This window comes from Schistocerca americana, chromosome 2 (assembly GCF_021461395.2).
Source record: "Schistocerca americana isolate TAMUIC-IGC-003095 chromosome 2, iqSchAmer2.1, whole genome shotgun sequence".
NCBI lineage: Eukaryota > Metazoa > Arthropoda > Insecta > Orthoptera > Acrididae > Schistocerca > Schistocerca americana.
The window spans coordinates 1,022,733,037-1,022,756,503 of NC_060120.1; the positions used below are offsets into that span (position 1 = coordinate 1,022,733,037).

General features: G+C 44.0%; 1 protein-coding gene across 1 annotated transcript in view; it reads right to left on the reverse strand.

The window, feature by feature from the left end:
• The window catches only part of LOC124596399 (farnesol dehydrogenase-like), a 60,478-nt gene extending 38,318 nt beyond the window's left edge, over positions 1–22,160 (reverse strand). The window contains exons 1-2 of the mRNA XM_047135526.1: positions 21,954–22,160; positions 6,376–6,538 (exon numbers count right to left, since the gene is read on the reverse strand). Of these exons, the coding sequence (XP_046991482.1) occupies positions 6,376–6,538; positions 21,954–22,160 (370 nt within the window). The remainder of the gene's footprint in view (positions 1–6,375; positions 6,539–21,953) is intronic.
• Positions 22,161–23,467: the final 1,307 nt, after the last annotated feature.

Here is a 23,467-nt window from a genome sequence, read left to right on the forward strand (position 1 = left end):
AATCCCTATAGTTTCCAAGTCCCAAAAGCGTCTGAAATCATTGTCAGAGTGCAGAGGAGATCGGTCAGTCTGAGCAAAATTTACCACGGTTGCATGCACACAGGCTTGTGACTTGTTACCACTAAGTATCCAGCCAAACAGAGAAGGAACTAACACTAAGGTTTCAGAGATGCGTATGGGCGAATTGTGCTTCACAATCTTCCAATAAAAATCGCCTCCTACAAGAATCTCCACGGGAAGATCTTCTGTTGAATCGGTTTTCGGATCTGCTAGCGTAATCTTACGGGCATCTGGTAAACTCTTTATATGTTGTGGAACTAAAGGCTGGTGAGAAATAACGTGAGTACTTTCGAAGGCAGTAAGTGGCACTGAAGAATTCTGCCAAAGCCCCTTCATACTAAACTGAACAAGCCTGCGGTGGCGTGGGCGTGTAGGGTTTGATTCAAAGGAACAAACAGTTAGTTCTTGTCGATCTATCGTTTCCAGTTTGAGATCATCAATCAGCGATTTTGCTATGAAGCTGGACTGACTGCCTGCATCCAGTAGACATCGCGTTGTCCTGCTCAATCCTGTAGGTCCTGAGACGCATACTTGGGCTGTCTGAAGGTACGTGTAACCGTGGGGAGCGACAGATACCTTTCCAACGGAAGTAACGTTTGTCTGACCCGCAGGACCCCTAATATCCTTTCGTTCCTCACAAATGGACTTATGATGCAGTCTTTTGCAGTTAACACACCGAGCCTTTTCTTTCTTTTTGCAATTTGACACTTTGTGCCCACGTTGAAGACAAAGAAAGCATCTGTTTGCTAGTTTCAGTTTATCTATTCGATCATTAACGCGTACGATCTTCTTACAGTCTTGCGCCCAATGACCGTCAGATTCACAAAAGACGCAGAATGGTTCCTTTACGCTGGTATCCTTCGGAGTCGATCTTTTAGATTTCGCGTGTACGTGAAGTGTGGACGCTGTGGGAAGGTTATTAGAAGTGCTTGAAAATTCACCGCGTATCTTCTGCGTGGTAAGCGCCCCGTCGACTTCCTCGTTCAGAAACTCCATCAGTTGCAAAATGTCCCCTTCGGATATTCCTGTACGCTTAGCGTGAATTATCCAGCGGCGGCATATATCATCCGGAAAAGCGCGTAAAATTTTCGGCGCAAGGACACGACCGTATCCGTTCACGTCTTCCCCAAGTGCCCGGAGAGCTTGAATACGTCGCTGGCATTCAATGAATGTTGAATTAAGTTCCTCTGGGGTGGACAGCTTAATTGGTTTTATGGCTTCGAGATAATCTAAGTGGGCTTGAATTATTCGATCCTTGTTGCCATAACGCGCTCGGAGAATCCTCTTCGTTTCTGCGTACGTCTCGGCCGTCACCGCAATACCGTCCACTAAATGCTTTGGTTCTCCCGAGAGATAGCCGCGAAGAAAAATGTGTTTATTGATTGTAGTTACCGTCGGATCTTTGTCAACCGACTGCTCAAACTGCTCCCAGAATCGCGCCCATGTCTCAATATCGCCTGAAAAGGGCTCAAGTTTGATCGGCGGAAGTTTTACTGAAGCTGTGGGAACACTCATTGTTACAGATTGTGCCGGCGGATTGTCGGGAATCTTTATGTCTGCTACCGATTTCGCAAGCTGTTTCTCTATTTCGTGAGACAATCGGGAAATTGTGAGTTTGGCGGTGTCTATATAATCTTCGCATTTAGGAACATCTCCTTCGTATTCGCCATCGTCTAACAACTCGTGAATATCCTCATGTAATTTAACGAGGCGGTCCAGAACGCTTCCCAATTTTTTTTTTTTTTTACTTTATTGTTATTTTAAAACCTGTACAACTCAGGTAGGCTGGCAGCGGCACACTACGCCGCTCTTCAGCCATAGCGTTTTACAAGAGTATAAAACATGGTGAATGACAATGAACAAAGTGACGGGCAAAAGAGAGAGGTCACAGAGACATAAAAAACACGGAGTCGTTCACATGTGACGATAACAACACTGAAAACACGTTGGCACGGCGCACAAAACACTGATGAGTCCGACGGCACAAGTGAACGTAGGAGTGGGACGGCGGACACCAAAAACACTATACGACGTCACACACACGAGACACAAAAGGCGACGATCTCCGGCGCGCGAATGTTCACTAGACGTGTGCGAGTCCGGGGACCTGCCAAGAGAGGAGGAGGAGGAAGGGGAGTGGGAGAGCGAGAGGGGAGAGCAGAGATGCCACGGGCAGGGGAGATAGGGGGGAGGGGGGAAGGGGGAGAGGAAGCCCGGGGGAAGAGGGGGGCGCGCTTCCCAATCTGTCATTGTAATATTTATAATCCGCGATTTCCGATGTGTCGGGCAACCTTGCAACTTCCGCCACGAGTCGCGTAATGTTTGCTCTTTCTCTCATACGTTTTCTCTTTAGAGAGTGTAATTGCGCTTCTGGTTTGTGGTCTGGCACGTCCATTCCGTCCGATTACTCGAAAGTTTAAAGCAGTGTCGGCTAGCGATCAGCTGGTCCTAGTAAGGCGTTATCTTTGGATCGCTAGTCGAAGTAGTTCAATTGATGGTCGCTAGATGGCAGCACTAGTCATAAACAATCTACAGGCGTAGCGTAGGATCTGATAATTCGTTAAATCGCTAATCGAACAGCTACAATAGCAGTACACAGCGGCATTAATGTAATCAGTTGCCTTTACAAATGGCATTACAAAACATGTTGCGTGATAATTCAATTGAACTTAGCTGTGTATGATGGCGGTTGTCGTCGAAGAGCTTGTTGCGTGGTGTAACAAATCGCTGCAGTAAACCCCGTCGTAGTATTGCCGCGTGACGTGCGTCCAGAATTCCGTGCACTACAACAATCGTGGAATTGTCTCGGGCAAAGTCTTTCCCGGGTTTTGGCACCAAATTGTTACGTCGTGAATCACACTAGAGCAGCGATTAGCAGTCCAACAACACTTTATTCCATAGTCACAGAACATACCATATAACAAGTCAAAGATACATTGTCCTAAGAGTAAACAAACAGTCTCTCACTTGCGAGAAGTACATCACTCTGTGACAGACTGTGCCTATTTTCATAATTAAAAAGTGAAATAATTCGAACAAGTCATTAAAAGTTTGTTTGTCCATTCACCGAGTGTCAATACGCCGGTAACCAGAAGGCCCTGTGCGTAGTATACTACGTGATCAAAAGTATCCTGACACCTCCAAAACATACTTTTTCATATTAGGTGCATTGTGCTGCCACCTACTGCCAGGTGTTCTATGTCAGCGACCTCAGTAGTCATTAGACATCGTGAGAGAGCAGAATAGGGCGCTCCGTGGATCTCACGGACTTCGAACATGGTCAGGTGATTGGGTGTCACTTTTGTCATACGCCTGTACGCGAGATTTCCACACTCCTAAAAATCCATAGGTCCGCTGTTTCCGATATGATAGTGAAATGGAACCCGAAGGGACACGTACAGCACAAAAGCGTACAGGCCGACCTCGTCTGTTGACTGACAAAGACCGACGACAGTTTAAGAGGGTCGTAATGTGTAATAACCAGACATCTACCCAGACCATCACACAGGAATTCCAAACTGCATCATGATCCACTGCAAGTACTATGACAGTTGGCGGGAGGTGATAAAACTTGGATTTCATGGTCGAGCTGCTGCTTATTAGCCACAAATCACGCTGGTAAATGCCAAACGACACCTCGCTTGGTGTAAGGAGCGTAAACATTGGACGATTGGGCATTGAAAAACGCTGTGTGGAGTGACGAATCACCGTACACAACGTGGCGATCTTATGGCAGGGCGTGTGTCGTAGCGGCCCCTTATTGTTAGAGGGCCCGCCGAACCGACACGCAAGATGGATTGCTGATCTGCTTTCAGCAGTGCGGAGAGAAACGTCGCCAGCGGACAGAAACAGTAACATGCTTTCCAAATAAACACGGAACTACTTCGCCAGACACCATGTGACAGTGTTCCACCAATCAGAACTCATATGACTGCTATTGCACTCCGCCGACCTGGCTTTATAAGCTTGCCAAGAGCGTCAGGTAGGCAGCGTTTACCAACCGCTAGGAACAGCTCCGGCCAGTATTTACGCCGGCCCTAGCATTGTATTCTCTCTCCGTAGCCTTCTAGCAGCACATTGTATTTTGTAGAGTAGTTTTGATCAGTATTTTCTTCCATTGTCTTGTTTCCTTATCTGCTTTGCTACCACAGAGTTGTGGTTTTTTTGTTTGGTCTGCATTGAAAACTTTGTGTATGCCAAGAAGGAGTTTTTTTTTTAAATTGTAATAAGTGTGCTCAAATTGATTTTTAGTTCTTCCCTGCTGACCGTAGTACACTACAGTATGGATATGGCGAATGCCCTGTGAACGTCATCTGTGTAAAATTCAGAGGTGGTAGTGTTATGGTGTGGTCGTGTTTTTCATGGAGGTGGCTTGCACCCTTTGTTGTTTTGCGTGACACTATCACAACACAGACCTGCATTGATGTTTTAAGCATCTTTTTGCTTCCGACTGTTGAAGATCAATTTGGAAATGGCGACTGCATCTTTCAACATGATCAAGTACCTGTTCATAATGCACGCCCGGGGCGGATTGGTTACATGACAATAACAGCCCTATAATGGACTAGCCTGCACGGAGCCATGACCTGAATCCTATGAACACCTTTGTGATGTTTTGGAACGCCGAGTTCCTGCCAGGCCTCACCGACCGACACCGATACCTCTCCTCAGTGCAGCACTCCGCGAAGAATGGGCTGCGATTCCCCAAGAAACCTTCCAGCACCTGACTGAACGTAGTGCCTGCGAGAGTGGAAGCTGTCATAAAGGCTAAGGGTGGGCCAACACCATATTGAATTCCAGCATTACCGATGGAGGGCGCCATGAACTTGTAAGTCATTTTCAGCCTGGTGTCCGCATACTTTGGATCACACAGTGTATTTCCTTCACCAGATTTTCACCGGTATAAGAATTACTCAACTTTAAGCAATGACTGTGCCTGGACCAACGTATTTTTATATTAGATATGCTACAATCAATGTAAGTAATGTACTGTACGTATTAATAGACATTTTAAACAACAAAATATGCCAGGAATAAAAAAGAGAACTGTTGACCGAGTGAAGTCATTGTAAATTTGGGTGTTGTTTGTCAAACCTCTCAACAGGCAACGGCGATACTGACAGACACGATTAATGGTTTCAAAATGGTTCAAATGGCTCTGAGCACTATGGGACTTAACATCTGACGTCATCAGTCCCCTAGAACTACTTAAATCTAACTAACCTAAGGACATCACACGCATCCATGCCCGAGGCAGCGGTTTCGTGGTTCCGGACTGAGCGCCTATAACCGCTTGGCCACCGCGGCCGGCGAATAATGGTTTACAGGGAACTTATTGCAGGATACTCCAACTAGTTCCCCATAGGGCATGGGCGCTGGTCTGTACATAGGGTTCGTGTCCGGTGAAAGAGTGACTTGAGGCGATTCGTCACACTCCGCGACCGAGACAGAGGAACGGAGAAACGCGCCCTACCAATGTCGCTGAATAAGGACGACATTACTGACGATTCGCTGAAGCTCGTTTCCCTTTTCGTTGGAGATGTAGCTTCTTCTGACAAGCAGAGACCTCTGTAGAACATTGTACGTCGCAAAATTCTCCACAGAATTAGCTCATACGCTAAAGATCAACATACGAGCGACTTCAAGTTTTGAAGTCTACTTTGTGGGTGAAATTTCAGCCGTGTTGCAAGAGTACATAAACGAAAAGTCTAAATTTCAAATACATTTATGCTAACTGGGACAACATTTGATTCTGAAGTCAGCGGCACCTCGAAACCACACATTCACATTATCCCGTAAATGGCTCATTTGCGGACCCGTGTTTACTGGAAAGTTTCTGCTTTTGTTGTAGAATACTTTCACTGTGTCAGTTCTCGCTACTGTGATACCATTTGTACACAGATCTGGCACACCTATCAACTTGGCGGCCCAAGCAGAGTTTATGTCAACTGGGGCACAAACTGGCACCGCACTACCAGGAACGTTGACACAACTAACATTTGCGGCAGACTGCAGACCGATCCTGTGGCCACCAATATATATCTCGCGAAATGACGTGGGAGACAAGATAAAAGAAATCGTGGCTTGTAGGGAAACGTATAGACAGTCGTTTCTCTCTTGTTCCACTTCTGAATGGAACAGGAAAGCGAATAATTACCAGTGGTTCAAGGTACCCTCCATAACGCACCGTATGGTGGACTGCAAAGTGTGTAGATGTAGATCTAGATGCTGAGTACATCATTATTTTTCAATTGGTTGATTTTGCAAGTGCTCTTAAGTAAACGACATACGATACTCCAAAAATGCTGCTCATACCTGTAAGACTACTGTTCGGGAATACACCAGCGTTGTTGACGAGGATGTCGACGCCGCCCAGGTTGTCCTTGACCCACTTGAAGGCAGCCAGGATGCTGGCTTCGTCGCTCACATCCCCGGCAATGGCGTGCAGCTTTCCTGGGGCATCCTTGAGTGCCAGCTCCTGTTATGGGGCACAAATACATCACTGTATACAAGAAAAGAAAATAATGAAAGGAGTAAGTCATTAAAGCTTTGCTCTTTATGCGACTGCGAACGTTCTCACGATTACGCAAGATTTTGACTATTTACGTGATCCTTTTGGGTCGTGGAGATAAAGCAACAAGTTCTGTATACCCTCAAACAGACCACGTATTGTCCAGCTGTGCGTTTACAATAACTGTTTCGCGATACAGGATATTTCGAGAGACGCCTGTCTCGTTCCTCCATTGACATGGAGCGAAACCATTCGCGGAACAAACAGGGGAAGGTTAAACCAACAGTTAGGGCTTAACAACTAATTCGACGTACTGTGTCGTACCTCCGGATATTACGTCCACGATTGCAGTCATGATGATGCTGTACACATATTTCATGAAGAAAATGGAAGCAAAATTAGGACACCACTGGTGGAGCAAGGAATTACTCCATCGCCGATGCCAGCGTGGAAACCAATTTATATGGCAAACTTCAGTGTAAACCATCATCATTACCATCAGTAAATTCAACTACATCACAGCAAAAGATTTTGAATGGTTCGTTTCAAGGATCGATAGGAAAATGGAAAAAACTGAGAGAAGCAGTAACTGTTCGAGAAAGACTGGCTGTGCGATTCATTGGGAAGTCGGCTCACATTGTTCTTGTGGTCTTTAGTCCGAACATTAGTTTAAGGCACCTCTCCATCCACCCTATCGTGTGCAAGTCTCTTCATCTCTGAAGAACTACTCCAGCCGACAGTCATCTGAACCTGCGGCTGCAGGCCACCTCGTCTCTTGGTCTCGATCTGCAACTTTTATCCCCCCAGTACAGAACCGACGATTTCTTGACGTCTCAGATTGCGTCCTCTCAACCGATCCTTTCCTCTGGTTTAGTTGTGCCAAACATTTCTTTTCTACCCAATTCTATCCACGACCTCTTCGTGGGTTACGCGATCTGCCCATCTAATCTTCAGCACTCTTCTGTAACACCACATTTCAAAATCTTCTGGTCTGACCTCCTTATCGTCCACATTTCTCTTTCTTACAAATGCCTTCACAAAATACTTCACAACACGTAAGTTTCTATTCAATATTAAGAAATTTCTTTCCTCCAGAAACTCTTTTCTTGCCATTTGCCAGTCTAGTTTTATATCCCCGTTACTTCGGCCAGAGTCACTTACTTTTGCTGGCCAGATAGCCAAAATCACCTACTATCTTCAGTGTCTCGTTATCTTACCTGATTCTCTCAACATCGCATAATGTAAATCGGCTACGTTCAATTACTCTTGTTTATATCCTCCTTTGAAGAGACTGCCATTCCACTCAACTGCATTTCCATGTCCTCTGCTGTCTCTGACAGAATTACGATGTCATAGGCAAGCCTCAGACTCTTTATCTCTTCTCCCTGTACCTTAATTCCTTCTCAAAATTTTTCCTTGCCTTCCATTACTGTTAACTCAGTGTGACACCAGGGATAGACTACAACCCTGTCTCACTCCTCCTTAACCACTGCTTCCCTTTCAAGCCTTTCGACTATTATGATTGCAATTTGTTTTCTTTAAAAGTCGTATATAACCTTTCTGACCCGCGCGGAGCTTTGATATGGAATCGAAAGCTCGATATCAGCTCTTTGCCTAAGTAGCTAAGCAACCAACTCCTTTGCGTCCCACCAGGGGTCAAGCACGCTCTTTGTCGCGCCGACTTCACTGCTATGCGTTTGAGCTGAGTCTCAGACATTTTTCGGCAAGTACCTGCGGGATGGGACACTAAAAAAAAGAGATATCAGTCGTGTCGGACGTGAATACTATAAGCAGTTATCGAAGTTGTACATCCTCCGGAAATACGTCGCTAGGATTTGGTGGAAGAGAGCTTAGGAACTTTGTCTGGTGTTTGGTGTATACAGAATTTGCGGAAAGTGGGATTACTGGCCCGAAATCATTGTCGCCTGTTGGACTAGTTTTGTGAGCACTTTAATGAACAGACTATACGAACAGTTATTTGGAGTTATCCACTTTGCCGTAGGGCTCTTCATACTGTGTGTTTTAGGTGTGAGTTGACCCTGACTTCATTTAAAGAGCCTGTCGGTTCCAACTTGGGTATGATTTTATTAATAATGGATATGAGGTCGTGGTTGTCAAAATCAATGTTAAAATTTCGTCTCAACAACCTATTTACACAGTAAAAACATTAGAATTTACGCATTTCGAAGGTCAAGCCTTTATGTTCATAATTACTGTAAAAAAACCTCTAAGAGCGACCAACGTAAATCAAAACAAGAGCAATAAAAATAACAAAAAGGAACGTTGCTACTTCCCTTGCAGCCGTGTCTTCCTAAGAGGCATATCCACATCACTGTCAACTGATAAAATAGATTAACATCCCATGGCATATTTTAAAGCATATGTTAATGTGACGTTGCCATTACCTGTGGACGACATATGCCATTCCATGTTCATCTGTTTTATCAGCTGATAGTGATGTGGTTGTACATCTTAAGAAGAAACGGGTGCAAGGGAAGTACCAAAGTTATGTTATCCTTTTTATTGCTCGTGTTTATGTTTTATATTGGTCGCTCTTAGAGGCATCTTGTACAGTAAATCTGAAGACGAAGTGTCGATCTTCGCAACGCGTTAATTGTGTTGTTTTTTACGCTGTGAAAAGGTAGTTGTGACGAAATTTAGCATCCAACAAAGCTTAATTGCATTGCTTAAAGTTTTCTGGCTGTTTCTCCGACAGTTATATCTGTCTGTTGGGTCTAAAAGTTATCTGTGCTGGTTTTGTGTAATTTATTTGGTACTCGGGATTAATGTAAGATCAGTTTATTGCTTGCTGGTTTAGTTGAAGTTATGTGGGCGTTGTTGTTTAAATTTTATGTGCATAGTCTTTTATAGAAATAGCCTGAGTTATTTGATTTCAAAAGTTCAAATAATATTCCTTTGATTCGCATAAGGCTTATATCTTTTAAATTGCTTCATAGCTTCAAAATGGTTCAAATGGCTCTGAGCACTATGGGACTCAACTGCTGAGGTCATTAGTCCCCTAGAACTTAGAACTAGTTAAACCTAACTAACCTAAGGACATCACAAACATCCATGCCCGAGGCAGGATTCGAACCTGCGACCGTAGCGGTCTTGCGGTTCCAGACTGCAGCGCCTTTAACCGCACGGCCACTTCGGCCGGCGCTTCATAGCTGCTCGTTGGTCATTCTAATCTGCTATACTTCAGAGATGTGTTAACTAAATGTTTAGTAACGCTTAAAGTATTTTTTAGAAACATTTGTTACCTGAAATCTTTCATGTCTGTACTAGTAGTGCCTGAATTCATACTGTGCTTTACCGGATTTATTCTGCGGCAGAAACTCTACGCCACGTCACAATATTAAACCTCAATTAAAAAGTGGTCAAAGTTCAGATATTAATGTTTAAGGGAGTTTTTCTTGCATTAATACGAGGCTGTCGAGTTTTACGTGTTAAAAGCAAATTCATAATAAGAGATTAGAGAGCTTTAAACAATATATCTTTTCTGAATGAAGCGTTATGGTTTTGGTAGTCTCACACCTTATCACTCCAGCCCCTCGCTTCTTAATGAATTTCATACTCGCTCACTGTATTTTACCTCTGATACCTTCAGAATTTCAGAGAGTGTATTCCCATCAAAATTGTCAGCCGGTTTCTCTCTACCTTCTAAGCTATGTCGTAGGGTCGGTATTGCCTCGCATGTTCCAACATTTCTCCAGAACCCAAAGTCATCTTCCTCGAGGTCAGCTTCTACCAGTTTATTCATTCTTCTGTAAATAATTCGTGTCACTATTTTGCAAACATGACTTATTAAACTAATAGTTCGGTAATTTTCACCACTTTCTTTCTTTGGAATCGGAATTACTACCTTCTTCTTGAAGTCTTAGGGTGCTAGCTGTGCCTCACATATAGTGGATGCCAGGTGGAATAGCTTGTGATGGCTGGCTCTCCCAAGGGTATCAGTAGTTATGATGGAATGTCATCTACTCCTGGAGCTTTGCTTCGACTAAGATCTTTCAGTGCTCAGTCAAATTCTTCTCGCTGCGAATCTTCCTTCTCGTCTTCATCTACTTCCTCTTCATTTTCTATAACAGTGCCTTCGAATTCATTTCCCTTGTACAGCTCCTCTGTACGTTACTTCCATCTTTCAGCTTTCCTTCTTTCCGTAGCACTGAGGTCTTGATTTTCATACAGCTTCTTCTTTGTTATCTGAGGGCTACTTAGTTTTTCTTTAGGCGGTATATATCTTCCCCTTAGTTGTACATGCTTCTATAGACGTACATTTATCCTTTAGCCAACCCTGTTTAGCCATTTTGCACTTTCTCTCAATCTCAACTTTTAAATGTTTGTATTCTCTTTTACCTGTTTCATTTGCTACATTTTTGTGTTTCCTCCTTCATCATATTAAATTCAATATCTGTTGTGATATCCAATTTTTTCTACTACTCCTTGTCGCTTTACCTATCTGAACCTTTGCTTCCTTCACTGTTTCATCTGTCAAAGCTACCCCTTCATCTTCCACTGCATTTCTCTCTCCTGTTTCAGGCTGTCGTTTTTAATACTATGTTTGAAACTCTCAACAACGTCTAGTTCTGATTCTTTCAACTCATATAGGTCCCACCTCCTTACCTTACAAACTATTTTTTTCAGATTCTCCAGTTTTAATCTACAGTTCATTACACGAAAATTACGATCAGAGTCCACATCTGCTCCTGGAAATGGCTCAAAGTTTGAAAATCTGGTTCCAAAATCTTTGTCTTACTATTATATAATCAAATTGCCACACAATATCTGTTTAAAATGTCAAAGAGAGCGATATCGGGAACTATCGCAACAGTTCAAAAGAGTACGGTCGAAGCAGACATTGTGATGTTGTCTCTGCCTACACCATTATGTGAGGCGGTTTTCCTCCTAGCTCGACTGTGTAATGAAGACTTTCTTTAGCCCAAGTGACAATTTTTCTAGTACGTGAGCTGCGATAAGTCGCACATTCATCTGGAAACGTAGCGTTGGCACTGTTCACTGCATTTGTAAACTGAATTAACAAAGCACGGCACGCCGAAACGCGCTCATTTCGATCTGTATCCGATAATACGTTTACGAACGTCGGTCGAAAAGGTCTGACCTTAACGTCTTTATTCACGTGTACTCGAATTGTTGTCCTCTGTATACGGAGTCCCGAAGCCTGTCTACTTTACAGGAGATTGTTCAATCGAATCGGAGACTGGGGCACATGTTTCTTCACGTTTCTCTTTCCTTCGACTCCGCGGTCTCTCTTTAACACTGCCAAAAGCAAAAGCACGTCTTTCCCTATCCAGTAGTGTTGTCTTTCGCCGTGGATCCATATTAAATCTTATCAGGAATGCCCCTATAATCTGTTTCATTGCCTGCCGTGTGTGTTATCGTTCGTTCACGCACTCGCTTGTCACTAAACGCTCCTCAATACTGTAACTATGACTGCTCCCATCTGCCGTGGCTACAAATTAAAACACAACTCCAACTGCGGAAACATGTAAACAGTTATTCTAGCAGCTGATTCCAACAAATGATAAAAAGTAACATAACTACCAACCAACCTAATAACATCTATTACTAACAAGGGGCTACAGAGGTACGGAGACTTCTCGTGCACCCTGTAGTTTGATGTAGCTCCACACGCCAGTCTGTCCTGTGCTCTATGTCTCTACGATCTCTCCTCCCCCCCCCCCCCCCCCCAACTCTCCTTCATTACCAAATCGACGATTGTCAACCGTCCTATTCTACAGTTAAGTACCATAATTTTACTTTCTCTCCGATTCAGTACCTACTCCTTAATTATCCCATCTATCCCTCTAATATTCAGCAGTATGCTGTAGCACCACTTTTTCAAAAGCTTCTATTCTCTTCCGACCTGAAGTGATTATTGACCACTCTTCACTTCCGCACAAAGCTACTCCTGTCATCCACCTTCAGCAAACATTTTGTCTTCTTCTTTTTCATTTGCCTTTGTCACGCATCGGCGCAGGGTCGGCATGGTTATTAACGGGTTTAACATGGTTGGATTAAGGGGCGGCCGGATGCCCTTCTTGTCACCATTCAGTTACACCCTGGGACGAAATATGCGTATCCTGCCGAGCGAGGTGACGCAGTGGTTAATACATTGGACTCACATTCGGGTGGACGACGGTTCAAACCCGCGTCTGGCTATCCTGACTTCCGTTTTCTGTGATTTCCCTAAATCGCTTGAGGCAAATGTAGGGATGGTTCCTTTGAAAGGACACGGTCGACTTACTTCCCTAATCCGACGGAATCAATGACCTCACTGTTTGGTTCTCTCCTCCAAGTCATCCAACCAACCAATGCGTACCCCAACTGTATGTGTGTAGTGTTATTTATGTGAAAGAGAAGAAAGTTTTCTATATGTTGACGAATCGTCTCAAGCGGGACTCGGATACCAGAGCGGTATTCACCTGGCAGGGTGTGGGAAACCGCCTAAAAACCACATCCCAGCTGGCCGGCACGCCGACCTCGTCATTAATTCGCGGAGTTGAGTCAATCCGGGGCAACGCATCTTCCCATCCCGGAAGCGGCGCTGTAACACACACGGCTATCAGGGCGGATTTCAGTAGAGACTTTCTAACATATATATACTGATGAGCCACAACATTAGGACCACTTGCTTAGAAGCTGTTTGTCTCTGAAACGAAATGCCTCACTGATTCTGCGTATCAAAGATCGCACAATCTGTTGGAAGGTTTGTGGAGGTATGTATCAGTAACGCGCATAAATAACAGGTGGCTCATTTGTGTGCACTGTTATGGCACCCGGTAGCGACCCACATGGTGTCCATAACAATTACATTGGGTGAATTTGGTTGCCGAGACATCAACGTGAGTTCACTATTATGTTTCTCAAACACTTATAGCACGGTTCTGATACAGTAACAATTGTAGTGCTGAGAGATGACATAGATGACGGAGAAGACATCATGAATGAAGGGATACAGGTGGTTCGTAGCTGTCATCGTGTCTTAGTTTGCCACCACAAGTCCAACGCAAACGCTGGCGAATTTCTCCCATAGCATAACAGTGCTCCCACCAGCCTGCGTCCGTGACGCGCTGCATGTTTCGTGCTGGCGTTCACTTCAGTGACGCCGTGTGCGGAGACGAACATAGACATAGAGTAGCACAATTGTGATTCACCCGAAGAGCCGACATGTTTACACTGATCGACGGCCGAATCCCGATGACCCCGTGCCCACTGCAACGGTGACAATGCCACTGGGTCAACGTGTGAACACGCAGGGGTGGTCTGCAACGAAACTCAGTGTTCAGCAATATATGATGAACGATGCGCTCCGAAACGTGCATTCACCAGCACTGTGCTTTTTCGGCAGAGACGCCTCTGATCGCCATCTATCCTACCTTACAGAGCAAACAAGCCTACAAACTCCACGTTCTGTGAAGAGTCGTGGACGTCCAACCATTTAGCCCCTAGTGGTAGTTTCACCGTCCTTCTACCTCTATCCGTAGATCGTCACGACAGTAGCACGTGAACATTCGACCACCCTCGCCACTTTCGCCGTTTTCAAGGTACTCGTTCACAGCCTCTGCGTAATAATAATCTGCCCTTTGATAAAGTCGCTTATCTCAAAGAAGCCCATATCTTCGCTAGAGTGATCCCTCGTTCATGTCTGTTGCGCTTACGCTCTTTTGTTACAGAGTTAAGTGCCCGCAACGTCACTACACACTGCCGCAGCCTGTACGAGGTGCATTCAAGTTCTAAGGCCTCCGATTAATTTTTTCTCCAGACTGGAAAGAGATAGAAATATGCGCATTGTTTTAAAATGAGGCCGCGTTCATTGTCAATACGTCCCAGAGATAGCAGCACTGTACGGCAGATGGAATTTTACCGCCAGCGGCGAGAATGAGAACTGTTTTAAATACTTAAAATGGCGACGTTTTCCTTACTTGAACAGCGTGCAATCATTCGTTTTCTGAATTTGCGTGGTGTGAAACCAATTGAAATTCATCGACAGTTGAAGGAGACATGTGGTGATGGAGTTATGGATGTGTCGAAAGTGCGTTCCTGGGTGCGACAGTTTAATGAAGGCAGAACATTGTGTGACAACAAACCGAAACAACCTCAGGCTTGCACAAGCTGGTCTGACGACATGATCGAGAAAGTGGAGAGAATTGTTTTCGGGGATCACCGAATGACTGTTGAACAGATCGCCTCCAGAGTTGGCATTTCTGTGGGTTCTGTGCACACAATCCAGCATGACAACCTGAAAATGCGAAAAGTGTCATCCAGGTGGGTGCCACGAATGCTGACAGACGACCACATGGCTGCCCGTGTGGCACGTTGCCAAGCAATGTTGATGCGCAACGACAGCATGAATGGGACTTTCTTTTCGTCGGTTGTGACAATGGATGAGACGTGGATGCCATTTTTCAGTCCAGAAACAAAGCGCCAGTCAGCTCAATGGAAGCACACAGATTCATCGCCACCAAAAAAATTTCAGGTAACCGCCAGTGCTGAAAAAATGGTGTCCATGTTCTGGGACAGCGAGGGCGCAATCCTTACCCATTGCGTTCCAAAGGGCACTACGGTAACAGCTGCATCCTACGAAAATGTTTTGAAGAACAAATTCCTTCCTGCACTGCAACAAAAACGTCCGGGAAGGGCTGCGCGTGTGCTGTTTCACCAAGACAACGAACCCGCACGTAGAGCTAACGTTACGCAACAACTTTGAAGTGATTCCTCATGCTCCCTACTCGCCTGACCTGGCTCCTAGTGACTTTTGGCTTTTTCCAACAATGAAAGACACTCTCAGTGGCTGCACATTCACCAGCCGTGCTACTATTGCCTCAGCGATTTTCCAGTGGTCAAACAGACTCCTAAAGAAGCCTTCGCCGCTGCCATGGAATCATGGCGTCAGCGTTGTGAAAAATGTGTACGTCTGCAGTGCGATTACGTCGAGAAGTAACGCCAGTTTCATCGATTTCGGGTGAGTAGTTAATTAGAAAAAAAAAATCGGAGGCCTTAGAACTTGAATGCACCTCGTATATATGGTAGGGTGGCTCTGATCCGAGTGCATAAGTACCGATATGTAGGCATGGGGTTAGTTTGGCATTCGTGCACTTCCAAAGTGTGAGCGGTAAATCGGTAAACGTGAACTATGACGACGTTATTACCAAATGCGTCCAAACAAGACCCACGTGCTGTTATTCTTTTCTTGAACGCCCAAGGGAAACACAGACAGACATTCATCAGGGAATGAAGGATGTGTATGAGGCAGCACGTCTCTCGGGAATCACCGTTCTGGAACTGTGCGGGACAAAAGGTGCTGCTGTTTCATAATAACGCACGTCTTCACGTCTTGTGTTATGCCAACTCAAGTCGGAGGCACACGGATAGACCACCACACAGTCTATCGGTCTGATCTCTCCCCATGCGATTACCACGCCTTCGGTCTCTTAAAAGAGGCCTCGAAGGGTCTACGATTCTTGTTGAAGCAGCGCGACAACATGTTTCAGCAAATGGGTATCTTCAACCTGATGTGTCGGTGACATGATCGCCTCAGTACTCACGGCTATTTTCCCTGCTTGGCATACCAGTTACGGACCGTACGTCCTTCGAACGGAAACTTCTTTTATCTCTCCTCATATTTGTATTTAACGATGAACTTATTGGTATTACCGACCTGCATTTCGTATTCTCTCTCCTTAAAACCATCTGACAACAAATGAATGTTTTTCAAATATCCGAAATAATACTAATCCAGAAATAATGAGAACAAGTAATTAGTTATTTGTTTTAGAAAATAAGAGATGGATACAACTACTTTTTAGGCTTTGTACTGCACTTTAGCTTATTTCTGAGTCTCTTCTTTAACAAATTATGCTGCGGCGGCATTTGAAACAGATTTCTAAAACGTCAAAGTGGGAGTGTTCGAAAAAGTTCGATTTGGAGCTATGACAGCCACGAAATTAGCAGTGTCTCAACCTTATGTGCTTAAGGACAAAATGGCCCAGATTTAATTTCTGATATAATTTTTATCAAGGGCGATGAACTTGAGGACAAAATGTGGTGTCACCGCCAGACACCACACTTGCTAGGTAGTAACCTTTAAATCGGCCGCGGTCCATTAGTATACGTCGGACCCGCGTGTCGCCACTGTCAGTGATCGCAGACCGAGCGCCGCCACACGGCAGGTCTAGAGAGACTTCCTAGCACTCGCCCCAGTTGTACAGCCGACTTTGTTAGCGATGGTTCACTGACAAAATACGCTCTCATTTGCCGAGACGATAGTTAGCATAGCCTTCAGCTACGTCATTTGCTACGACCTAGCAAGGCGCCATTACCAGTTTACATTCATTGTAATAATGTCTAAACAAGAGCGATCTTCTCCAATTGTGGATTAAAGTTAAGTATTCCAAGAACTACGTTCTTTTCTTTATAGGATAATTACTTTACCTTGTTCCACACCTCACGCCAATCTGCGTGAGCTTAAAAGCGTGCATTTCGGCTACCTCCGAGTGACTTGGCTGTCTTGCTACGCCACTACACAATATTATGGAAATGGGAGAGGATGTAGATGAAGATGAAATAGGAGATATGATACTGTGTGAAAAGTTTGACAGAGCACTGAAAGACCTGAGTCAAAACAAGGCCCCCGAAGTAGACAACATTCCATAAGAACTACTGCCGGCCTTGGGAGAGCCAGTCCTGACAGAACTCTACCATCTGGTGAGCAAGATGTATGAGACAGGCGAAATTCCCTCAGACTTCAAGAAGAATATAGTAATCCCAATCCCAAAGAACGCAGGTGTTGACAGATGTTAAAATTACCGAACTATCAGTTTAATAAGTTACAGCTGCAAAATACTAACACGAATTCTTTACAGACGAATGGAAAAACTGGTAGAAGCTGACCTCGGGGAAGATCAGTTTGGATTCCATAGAAATATTCGAACACGTGAGGCAATACTGACATTACGACCTATCTTAGAAGAAAGATTAAGGACAGGCAAACCCACGTTTTTAGCATTTGCAGACTTAGAGAAAACTTTTGACAATGTTGACTGGAATACTCTCTTCCAAATTCTAAAGATGGTAGGGGTAAAATACAGGGATTGAAAGGCTATTTACAATTTGTACAGAAGCCAAATGGCAGTTATAAGAGTCGAGGGACATGAAAGGGAAGCAGTGGTTGGGAAGGGAGTGAGACAGGGTTGTAGCCTCTCCCCGATGTTATTCAATCTGTATATTGAATAAGCAGTGAAGGAAACAAAAGAAAAATTCGAAGTAGGTATTAAAATCGATGGAGAAGAAATAAAAACTTTGAGGTTCTCCGATGACATTGTAATTCTGTCAGAGACAGCTAAGGACTTGGAAGAGCAGTTCAACGGAATGGATAGTGTCTTGAAAGGAGGATATAAGATGAACATCAACCAAAGCAAAACGAGGATAATGGAATGTAGTAGAATTAAGTCGGGTGATGCTGAAGGAATTAGATTAGGAAATGAGACAAAAAAAAATGGCTCTGAGCACTATGGGACTCAACTGCTGAGGTCATTAGTCCCCTAGAACGTAGAACTAGTTAAACCTAACTAACCTAAGGACATCACAAACAGCCATGCCCCAGGCGGGATTCGAACCTGCGACCGCAGCGGTCTTGCGGTTCCAGACTGCAGCGCCTTTAACCGCACAGCCACTTCGGCCGGCAGGAAATGAGACACTTAAGGTAGTAAAGGAGTTTTGCTATTTGGGGAGCTAAATAACTGATGATGGTCCAAGTAGAGAGGATATAAAATGTAGACTGGCAATGGCAAGGAAAGCGTTTCTGAAGAAGAGAAATTTGTTAAAATCGAGTACAGGTTTAAGTGTCAGGAAGTCGTTTCTGAAAGTATTTGTATGGAGTGTAACCACGTATGGAAGTGAAACATGGAGATAAATAGTTTGAACAAGAAGAGAATAGAAGCTTTCGAAATGTGCTGCTACAGAAGAATGCTGAAGATTATATGGGTAGATCAAGTAACTAATGAGGAGGTATTGAATAGAATTGGGGAGAAGAGGAGTTTGTGGCACAACTTAACAAGAAGAAGGGACCGGTTGGTAGGACATGTTCTGAGGCATCAAGGGATCACCAACTTAGTATTGGAGAGCAGCGTTGAGGGTAAAAATCGTAGAGGGAGACCAAGAGATGAATACGCTAAGCAGATTCAGAAGGATGTAGGTTGCAGTAAGTACTGGGAGATGAAGGAGCTCGCACAGGATAGAGTAGCATGGAGAGCTGCATCAAACCAGTCTCAGGACTGAAGACCACAACAACATCATTTTTATAATCTTTGTCCATCCTTACCGAATCTTAAATCTTAATCTCATATCACCATTCTCCCCATCAAAAGCAGTAAGTGTACGATTTCATGTTGTAACTGCTGGAAAATACGTAAAATGGCGTCGAGATGCGCGTAATCCAAAGGATATGACTCAGACTGTTATAAACGAATCTTATCTGAAGTAGTGCCACTTACGAGTAAGATAACCGTGATTTGACATTTGTGCTACTTACCTGTTACAATAAAATCTTATCTGCAGATGAACATTGACTGAAGCTGTCACATTTACGAGTAAGATAACCATAATTTGACCTTTGTGATACTTGTCTATGAAAAGCAATTTTCCTCATTAGATGTATTTCGATTTTGCACCAGTAGAAGCAACAATTACCTTCGCTGTTACCACTAAATACGTAACTGTGTAAAAGCAGAAAAGTACGTGTAACATTAAAGCGTTATGCCTTAGCGCAAAATGTGAAGAAACGGCGTTATATGAAACTCACGTAGCAATCCCAGTTCGATGTTGGCGACGTGCGCCCTACACTAAACTCACACCATTCATATTACTACCCTGCGTTCCCCTCACACAACAATGCCTGAAGACAAAAGTGACATGTTGTGCCCAATACTCCCTCTAAAACGTCGATAGTTTGCACTCTGCACCAAATGTTATGAAAAGTATTAGCCTTATTGGTCATATGCTTGCACTTCATACACTCGCTACATGCTTATATTACACGTCAGCCGACAATCACAGCTCCGTTTGTCCCATTTATGCTATGAAATTACTAGATCTTGCAGCTAATATTCCTACTAACGCACCAAAATACCATGTTACTAGAGCGTGTCCGGAAAGTAAAATATGGCTCTGAGCACTATGGGACTTAAATTCTGAGGTCATCAGTCCCCTAACTAACCTAAGGACATCACACATACGCACGAGGCAGGATTCGAACCTGCGACCGTAGAGGTCGCGCGGTTCCAGACTGTAGCGCCTAGAACCGCTCGGCCGCTCCAGCCGGCTCCGGAAAGTAGGGACGGTATTAAAATGCTATAGTACATAGAAAATTTATTGAAAATCTAATGTTTTTTTACAATCACATTAAGTATCTTCTCCCATTTATGAATGAAAATAATATCCTCCATTTGCCACCCAAGGCACCGCGGCCACGAGCAATGCGTTCATTGAAGTTCTCGAGGGGATGTCGTTAATAGCCTTTTTATATTCCATCCATCAATTGGTGTATTGTTTGTAGTTTGTTCACGTACGCTTTTGATTTCACAAATCCCCACAAGAAAGTTTCAAAACGGAAGATCGCGTGATCTGGCTGGCCATTTCTGGTTGCCACGTAAACAGATAATTTTTTGAGGAGACTTTTCATTCAGCAGAGTAATCGTTTCACGGGATGTGTGAGGTCGCACTATTTTGTTGAAACCAAAAATCGTCTTCTTCAAGATTGAAAAACCAATCAGAAAGCACGATTCGGTATCCGTCGCCGTTCACAGTGACGTAAGCTCCCTCATCATTTTCAAAAAAAGTACGGGCCGATCACTCCTGCCCAGAACCCACACCATACAGTCCTGCGTTGTGGATGCATCTACATCTACACCTACATACATACTCCGCAATCCACCATACGGTGTGTGGCGGAGGGTACCTCGTACCACAACTAGCATCTTCGCTCCCTGTTCCACTCCCAAACAGAACGAGGGAAAAATGACTGCCTATATGCCTCTGTACGAGCCCTAATCTCTCTTATCTTATCTTTGTGGTCTTTCCGCAAAATATAAGTTGGCAGCAGTAAAATTGTACTGCAGTCATCCTCAAATGCTGGTTCTCTAAATTTCCTCAGTAGCGATTCACGAAATGAACGCCTCCTTTCCTCCCGAGACTCCCACCCGAGTTCCTGAAGCATTTCCGTAACACTCGCGTGATGATCAAACCTACCAGTAACAAATCTAGCAGCCCGCCTCTGAATGTCCTCCCTCAATCCGACCTGATAGGGATCCCAAGCGCTCGAGCAGTACTCAAGAATAGGTCGTATTAGTGTTTTATAAGCGGTCTCCTTTACAGATGAACCACATCTTCCCAAAATTCTACCAATGAACCGATGACGACTATCCGCCTTCCCCACAACTGCCATTACATGCTTGTCCCACTTCATATCGCTCTGCAATGTTACGCCCAAATGTTTAATCCACGTGATTGTGTCGAGCGCTACACTAGTAATGGAGTATTAAAACATTACGGGATTCTTTTTCCTATTCATCTACATTAATTTACACTTATCTATATTTAGAGTTAGCTGCCATTCTTTACACCAATCACAAATCCTGTCCAAGTCATCTTGTATCCTCCTATAGTTACTAAAAGACGACACCTTCCCGTACACCACAGCATCATCAGCAAACAGCCGCACATTGCTGTCCGCCCTATCCAAAAGACCATTTATGTAGCTGGAAAACAAAATCGGACCCACCACACTTCCCTGGGGCACTCCAGATGATACCTCACCTACGATGAACACTCACCATCGAGGACAACTTACTGGGTTCTATTACTTAAGAAGCATCTTATCTTCCACAGTCACTCACGGATTTTCGTTACCCCAAATTCTACAGTTCTGCTTATTAATGTACCCACCGAGGTGGAAGTGCGCCTCATCTGAAAAAATTATTCTTTTTGTGAAGTTCCCGTTCTCCGCTTGTCGAACGGTTGCCGTGGGAATTTCACTGTTTTTCTAATAACTTTTTATCACTTGGATACGTTGCTCAGTTGTCACCTGCTCCATGACGAAAATAAACAATGCTCACCACAGAAATCCTATCTACCTACTAATGGAAAGGATGGCGGATAACAAGCATGAAAAAACCACGGCTGCTAACCGTCGTACGAGAAAATGTTGCAAAGTTCAAATACGTCCTTACTTCCCGGACACCCGTTACATGTTACGAATTAGCAGTGGTCTCAGCATTGCGTCTTGAACTATATTGCGATCTAACAGCTTTCTTGATAGCACAGGTGTTAACCCGAATACTTTGCAGTGCTGGAGAGTCCTTACCTTAACTTTTTCGGCCCTCCTGGCCATTCCCACGACGGTGAGTCCATGCTTCAGCAGCGCCTGCACTATGGCAGCACCGATGCCTGCGCTGGCGCCAGTAACCAGGGCTACGCGTCCCTTGTATTTCTCGATGCCCATTGCTATGTGGACCGACTTACTGGCGCTGCTGTGTGACTGGGTACACAGGTCTGCAGAGACTGCGAACATTGGCGCTGGCGCCGGCCATTTATCCATGTAACGATAAGCGAATTATGTCATGCGTCAAGGCCACTGATCCGTTTATCTCTGGAAACCTGTGTAGCCGGCAGCATGGCCATGCAGTTAGTAAACGCTCAAAAAGATTTTGCGCTGCAGGTCTTTCCTTGTCAAAAGAAGTTATTTTTCTATGGCGTTCCACAACAAATTTAATCAGGACCTAATGGCTGATTTATGTGGTGTATCATCGGCTTACTTGTTTTGTAACATGTTGTATAATCGTTTTTGAAACGTAACACAGTATATTAAAGGTGCTTAAGGGTTTTGATCTCTGTACACTCCACTTTATTTTCAGTTAGTCTGTAAACCGATATTGTACTGCCAAAATCTTTTGACAAAGTTTCTTTGTCAAATAAAATTTGATAGGGTAATATGGAACTTTATCAAAGTTAGATAATCGTCAAATTTTCTTTGATGAAATCTAGCGCCTCGCCTTAAATTTGCCGAAAGAAAGTGTTCATCTTCTGTTAACTGAATGAAGAAATGTAGCCGTTTGGAGCCCTAGCGTCGCTGCAGTTGTTTGCCGTTTAACGTAGTGTTTATAAATATAGCCATGGCCACAAATTCTGTGAACACACGTGATGCTGGCGCATACGCAGTGTAGAAACTATGGCGAAATATTTGAGTGGAGTGTAAAAGCCCGTTTTGCGCCACGTCAAAGATATTTGTCAAAGAAATATGGAGAATATTTGATCAAATTTCTTTGTAAAGGAAATTTTTGTAGTGTAACTTCGCAATTAGTAACATTTTCCGTCAAGATGATTCTATTGTTGCTACCTTTCTGGCCCTATTCAGTATATCCTACTTCAGACTCGAAGTTAAAACATTCTTGAATGTCTTCGAAACCTTGGGACCGATATCTAGCCAGTATCAGTGTCGATAATAGACAAAAATTGCCAGTATAATCGATTCCAGAAATGGGTGATACATATAATTTTACGGAACCCGTACTACTAACACCTGGCCAAATTTTTGAGTCATTCCTTCTTCAGTTTATAGATTCAACAGTATGGCTGAAGTGTACATCCTATTCTTATTTCGTTTCTAATCGTAGCACCTGTTTTTTTTCCCTTCCACCCTCATTTTTCCCAGTTGGTTCTTGTTTTATAATATCCGTCTTCCCCATATCTTACATCTGTCATTCCGAAAATTTCGAACTTTTCGCATCATTTTATGCTCTTCTGCCATCAACAGAAGTGTTGTAAGAGCGTAACAAGTGTGCGTTGCAGTACTGCGTAAAGGGAACTCTTTATTAATGG